General features: G+C 45.6%; 4 protein-coding genes across 4 annotated transcripts; all 4 read left to right on the top strand.

Annotated features, from left to right (window-relative positions):
* Positions 1 to 1,675: 1,675 nt before the first annotated feature.
* On the top strand, positions 1,676 to 2,149 carry SARC_07575 (hypothetical protein; the record flags this gene model as incomplete). The annotated part of the gene is made up of 1 exon (XM_014298493.1): positions 1,676 to 2,149. The coding sequence occupies one exon, from the start codon at positions 1,676 to 1,678 to the stop codon at positions 2,147 to 2,149; it is 474 nt and encodes a 157-aa protein (XP_014153968.1).
* A 76-nt stretch (positions 2,150 to 2,225) lies between these two features.
* On the top strand, positions 2,226 to 4,290 carry SARC_07574 (hypothetical protein; the record flags this gene model as incomplete). The annotated part of the gene is made up of 6 exons (XM_014298492.1): positions 2,226 to 2,330; positions 2,630 to 2,717; positions 2,836 to 2,945; positions 3,204 to 3,285; positions 3,551 to 3,809; positions 4,005 to 4,290. 6 exons carry the CDS (start codon positions 2,226 to 2,228, stop codon positions 4,288 to 4,290), a joined length of 930 nt encoding a protein of 309 aa, XP_014153967.1.
* Positions 4,291 to 4,312: 22 nt separating this feature from the next.
* Positions 4,313 to 5,023, top strand: SARC_07573 (hypothetical protein; the record flags this gene model as incomplete). Its single annotated transcript, XM_014298491.1, has 2 exons — positions 4,313 to 4,413; positions 4,828 to 5,023. The coding sequence occupies 2 exons, from the start codon at positions 4,313 to 4,315 to the stop codon at positions 5,021 to 5,023; spliced, it is 297 nt and encodes a 98-aa protein (XP_014153966.1).
* A 497-nt stretch (positions 5,024 to 5,520) lies between these two features.
* SARC_07572 (hypothetical protein) lies at positions 5,521 to 6,030 on the top strand (the record flags this gene model as incomplete). The annotated part of the gene is made up of 1 exon (XM_014298490.1): positions 5,521 to 6,030. One exon carries the CDS (start codon positions 5,521 to 5,523, stop codon positions 6,028 to 6,030), a length of 510 nt encoding a protein of 169 aa, XP_014153965.1.
* Positions 6,031 to 6,451: the final 421 nt, after the last annotated feature.

Here is a 6,451-nt window from a genome sequence, read left to right as displayed (position 1 = left end):
GTATTTCTACACGGCTCCCTTATTTTAGCAGGTGTGGCATGACCGTCGCACCGCCTGCGCCAGATCCCCCAGACCTGTCCAGCCACAGAGCTTCTGAAGCTTGCCTAGGAACTTCTTTGCACCCGCAAGCATGCACACATTATGTGCTGCACCGACCACGTTCCGGACCTCCGGCCACGACAACTGCATCCCTTTAAGGATGTACAGAGATTCCCCCTGCCTCGCCAACAGCGCGCACTGGCCTGTAGACGCTGCACTCTAAGCCACCTGCGCTGCTCACGCTGCGCCTAAGCCTGCGTACCATGCTCCGACGGCGCTCTCTGTGGCTGGAACCTCAAAGCCGGGGCTACGGCACAACCCGCTGCCGGGCATCTGGCAAACACCTGCACGCTCTTCTGAACGCCCGCCTAAAACTCATCCGAGAGGTGCACCCGCTTATTTTATGAAACGCGGAGGCACATGAGAGTGGGCCCGCACAGAGGCTCATCTATGGTCTCGTGACCATACCTAAAGAGCACGCCCTTTTGCGGCGGAATAACTATAGACTCCCTCGCTAACATATTGGTCATGACGCCCCACCAACTCGCATTTGGCATGTAGGGGGACACTAACGTGATCTCCAACTGCTCGGCAATCGCCTTCGCCAAGACAGGGCGAATCAGCTTCCACGGCGCATTGGCCTAAATATTCAGGCCCACCCCGGACTTCGCCAACGCAACCCCATTCGTGGATGGAAAGATATACTTCGGCAACTGCTGGTTCCTATTTATCACAGATGAACTTCGCCGCCTTGTATTCTGTAAAAATAGTGCGTTCCTTAAAGTAGAAGCACATGTTTTGACGTTCAATCGTTTATAGTTATAAAACTGGAATACGTTTAAAAGAATTGGACATGAACAAGAACTGCGTAATTTGAGATTCTGAACATGTGACAGTACACATTAGAGTATGAGACTCTACTGTGAACAATTAAGTGGTTTTCCAAATACTAATTGGGGTTTTCACCAAAATTGGAATCATATAAAATATAGGAATGATACAAAACTGACACCTGGAAAAGACACTTTGGGAATCCCTAAATAATAAGAGTACCATAACAGAGGGTCTCAAGCATGAAAACCCAATGATCTCAGAGCAAGATAATCCACTGAGAATAGGACATGATCATAGCTGTCACAATTTAGGGCAACATGGTTTCGATTCCTCCTAGCCAGCCAACTAGATGTGCCCGTCTATGCCTTAAATGGGGTGGGTGCTAGGTACCAAGTGATGGGGTTAGGTACAGATGCATACTGCACAAACTTGGGGTTTTGATTTCCTTTTTTTCTTCTTCTTAAGTTGGACTTAAGGGTTATTTTATTGGTTAGTTTGATTGGAGGATTGTTTCGAGGCGTGAAATACATTATGCGTCTAATGGAATAGTATCTGGTCTTAGTAACTAAAACACAAATAAATCTAGACCGAAGTAGTGAGTGATTAGAGCGGAGCATATAGACAACAGTCGCGGTCTAAAATCTCCTAATCTTTTAACTCATTACCAAGGGCTGAAGCTAAACTTATTTTATCATTTTGCATTTTAACGTTTTAACGTATTGTCTTGTTTTGGTATCGTATAGTCAGCCTAGAGGAGACCGACTTTTGCATATTTTCAAGTTTATAATACGCTATAGATATTATGACGAAATCGAAAAATAAGACAGCTAATGTAGCTAAGGCTGCCAACACGAAAGGGTTTACGGTGGACGCAGCAAAGCAGAAAACTTCCCCGGTGCCAGCAGCTGCTACCAAGGCGACTGAGGTCACACCGACACAGGTCGCGCCAGCCGAATCTAAGTGGAAACGCAAGAAGATAGCTGACTCGGGTGTAGGTGCCTCTGGAGGGAGCATAACCACTGCACCGCAGAAACCGCCAATGAAGAAGGCGAAGTCTTGTAAGGGATCAGCCGAGGGAACGCAATCATCAGAGGATTTTACGTTAGAGGAAGTGCGTCATGCATTGCTCTCTGAAGTTGAATCTGGTGATGATCGCGATCGACGCGGTCGTAATTACCACATGATAGAAAGGGATAGGAGAAGACTACTAAAAATTCTCCAACCTTTGGCGCATGAGTTGAAACCAACTCATCAGCGAGCTGCGAAGGCCGCATAGGCTACCACAGCGAAGCAAGATGAGGGTGAATCGGAAGAGGATGACTCTGTATGATATTCCACTATCGCAGGGAATAATGAATCAGCTCAAGGTCAACATTACTGCCGAACGATTGAAGGAAGCTCTTGCAGGTGTTGATGACGCAAATAAAGCAAGACAGCGTCAGGATGACGAACAATGCGTTGGATTCAAAGTTCCTACGACTACCTAAAACACCACTCGGACCAGCGTGTTGACAGGGCCTTGATCTAGGGCATCCATATCAGGCTCAAATCGATCTCCAGGAGGAGGATCAACGAGAGAAGATCCGACTTCGTGCCAACCGCATATAGATGTTCCAATACTCGTACGGATCATTTTTCCCGCACGTCATGAAGACCAATCCGGATGAATCAATCTCGCCGATGTATGTAATGAATGCAGCGGTATGACATTTTGGTCTCGATTTGTTTAATGACCCAAAATACTACAACCGGCTAGTACCCATCCGGACTGACGGAGCCAAGCAAGCACGCAAACTATTTCGTCAGTTCCAGAAGGTACTACCAGAAGTATTTGGAACCAAGAGGTATGGAAGTTTCGCACTCATACTCTGGTACTCAATTCGGGATGCTCTCATGGACTTTCTGGATTTGACATCCAACCATTTGTCGCTGTATCAAACAGAATCTGATCCTATTCATCAGAGGCCCAACCATCACCAGGTGAGGATCCAACAGCAATGTCTCGGATGGCATCCGAACAGGTGCCGTTGCCCCATCCTGCACCGGATGGTAAACCAGAGGATGCCCCAGAGGTAGGTTCAAAGGTTGTACCGGAGGGAGAACCCAAGCCAGATCAGGCAAAGGTCGAATCACAATCATAGTCAACGGGAGATAGCACGCCCCCCACGGCAGTCCCGACCACGACTACACAGGCTGCCCCAGTGGCAAATGCTCAGGCCGACGATGTATCAGATGTATCGAAGGATGAGGCAGATAAGTGACTACATGGTCAGATGCAGTCAGAGCAGACGGAATCAGATCACACCAGACGCACTTCCAATCAATCTTAGTCTGGAAGTGATTTGAAGATTGCGGATTTCACAGTCTGGATGAACAAAGCAGAAGCTGCTTCACTTGAGGCCATAGATCAAGGTAGGATTGATGCAGCTAGTCTTTAAATGTCAATGGCTACGCACTTCCAGACCAAGATTGATTCAGAACTGCGAGTATTTCAAACGGAGAAGGCTGTGGAAGGCAAGAGGTTTGCGAAGAACACAAGTAAACTACCAACGACATACAGATCTGATCGGAATTGTCGCAAGGATCCGATCGATACTAGCAGTCTGGCGTTGTTTAAAGGAACTTGGACGTATTATGCCTACAGCGAATCTACGTAAGAACTTATGGTTCGAAACAGTGCAGCAGAGCTTTAAGCCATCCTTTTATAAGTATAATAAGTTGGAGAAGGCTAAACATGATATCACTAAGCTGAAGACGTGGAAAGAACAGAGTGTGATAATCGTTCACCTGTTCTCGATGAATCCTCGACCGAAGCTACCGGTATCAATCATGGTACCACAGGAAGAAGGAACGCCGGTGTCCCACTACTTATTGGAGTTGGACACACACATGTCACGGGTTCAATCCCAGGAGAGGTCACCTGATAAGCTAACCATGTATGTACAACTTGCATAGGAAAGATCAGGAGATCCTGTATGCCGATATGCATCAATCGTACCCGGATAAATTATGAAAGATCTCCATCGAGAGGCCTACCTACGGCATCATGAAGCTCGCGGACCTGACCTGGGCTGAATATTACTCGCGAGCAGATCAGACGTCTACGAAACGACCGAGTTCTGTAGTTAAAGTCGTGCTCAGAAGAAGGTTGTAGCTAGTGCTACCGGAAGATCACGTAATGGTCGAGACCCTCAGTCAGCAGCTGGAGGTCATAAAGGGGACAAAGGTGGAGACAAAGGTGGAGACAAAGGTGGAGACAAAGGTGGTCAGAAGAACTCGCATACGCATGGTTCTTATGGCAACAAGAACAATGACAACACTAAAATTAACCCGACAGCCAAGGTTGGACAGCCGGCAGTACCCCCTAAGCCACGGCATAAGGAGGTGAAGAACTGTAGTGAGGTTGATTGCAATTGAAGAATGACCCAACACGAGCCGAATGACCGTTGGAACGAATGTCATGCAGACAATTGTAAGCACTTTGTTGCGAAGTGTGCTGTCTGTACCGGGACTGGAGGAGACCACAAACACACCTGCAAGGTACAACCAAAGGTCGAAGGGAAGTGACAAATGTATTGCATCACGTCACTAAGACAGAAGGATGCACCACAGGACGAGCGTGTATTCCTAGATGTACGAGTTAATGGGCATGAAATAAAAGCGTTGTTGGATCTGGGCTCGCAAATTTCACGTATATCATCAAGATCGTGTAAGATGACGGATGTATCTCGTAAGTCAGAACCAACTATGTTGAGGCTGGCCGATGAGAGGGATATCACCTGTAGAGAAATGGCGATTGATCGTATGTTTACATTGATCGACCGACGTACTACGGCAACGAAAGCAGTCATAAGTAACATATATCCAGACTATGAACTTTTAGTCGGTATGGGGGTTTTATTGTCATTAGGTATCACAATAACGGACTTACCTATCAACATTGGACCTCAGAAGGATCGTTTGGACGACGATTTGTCGAAGCCGGTGTATAAACCTGCAAAGACCTCACTTCGCTGAGAAACTCAAGGACTTGATTTTTGAGAACGACAAGATCAAGATCACAGACTGGGCTAAGTTCAAGTTCAACAACGGATACGTTAGTCCAGATCTGACAAAGGTGGATTTCTCGAAGCTGAAGTGTCCCACATGAAACTATGTTGCTTGGCGTCATGAGCAAGTCGTGCGGGAACAGGTGAAGGCGTGGTTAGATGATGGGGTGATCGCAGTTAACTACGAGCCCACTCCCGTCAACCTAGCGCTACTGGCCGTCATCCAATTTAACTCTGACGGGTGTAGTCAGGAAGTCTCGGATGGGGTTTATTTAGGATTAGGGTTTATTTGGGATTTGGGATTTATTAGAGACTACATTTTGGAACCAGGGTTATCCAATCAGGTTAAAACTGATTAATGGAAAACACATGACAAAATGATAGTCACAGGATTTTAGTCCAGTAAATGAACAACGTCTCCAATTGTACGAGGGGAGTACGTTGAAATACAGTTATCATAGACTACTTACCAAATTTTTAGATGACTTAAAAGTTGTACATTAATTGAACGGATCCTGAATAGGAGACGAAGTTAGTAAGGACTATAGGATCCCGTGTAAAGTAATTTTTTTTGAACATAACACAAAATAAGAGAGAGATGTCTCAGACATCAGAAACCGAAATGACAGTCGTCAACATAGAACAACCGTTAGTAGATGACATAGATAGTGGCTTTATTAGTAGTGATACTAGTGATAGCGTGCCAGCACTTCAACCAAACTGCAGTAGTGCGTCAGACGCGGAGGCGAACGGAGACACCTCAGAAATCCAGAGACAAGCCAGATACCTGGGACAACACAATCGCGGACTCCGAATATTTGCTCGTCAACAAGTAAACCGCTTGAATGAGAGAATAGAGCGAACAGATATTAGCGACAGTGTAATTAACAGGCAAAAGGTACTACGTAATACCGCCGAGGATGATACGATAGTCAATCGAACCAGAGGAAGTAATATGATAGAACAAAACCAAAGAATTTCAGCATTCACATCGACATGGACACTTCGAACCACACCACATCAGGAAGCACATGTACCGTTATGGGCACCAACACCTTCGCTAGAGCCGAGCCACACCAGAAAGGTTGAAGAGGACAAGGAAGAATGATGGCAGATCACAGAAGATGAAGTGGAGCACATATAAAGGATAAAAAATAAATAAATAAAAAGGTAGGTGTAAATGATGGAAGATCACCAAGACAACAAGGAATAGATGATCAGACACACCAATCAGGTACGTATGAAGACGTCACGGAGTGATATATATGTAAGATGTACCATGTATAGTACTCAAGTGACCTAGTGCGACAAGAAATAGAGTGTTAGGATAAGACATGATTGGAGTGGCAGTGTAACATGTGTAAGAAATCACTGTAGCAGATACCCATGCAAAGATAGTAACACGGAGAGATGTCCAGTACAGTAAGTGTTAAACAGGCAGGTGTAGAAATACGGCCTCCGGTCAGTCTAAAATATCAAGATCAATTGAGATAATACATTGGTTTTTATATGTATTTTAAATAATTTAC

This window comes from Sphaeroforma arctica (assembly GCF_001186125.1).
Source record: "Sphaeroforma arctica JP610 unplaced genomic scaffold supercont1.608, whole genome shotgun sequence".
Classification (NCBI taxonomy): Eukaryota; class Ichthyosporea; order Ichthyophonida; genus Sphaeroforma; species Sphaeroforma arctica.
The sequence above is the reverse complement of the archived record's forward strand: the minus strand, read 5'-3'. Positions and strand labels throughout refer to the sequence as shown.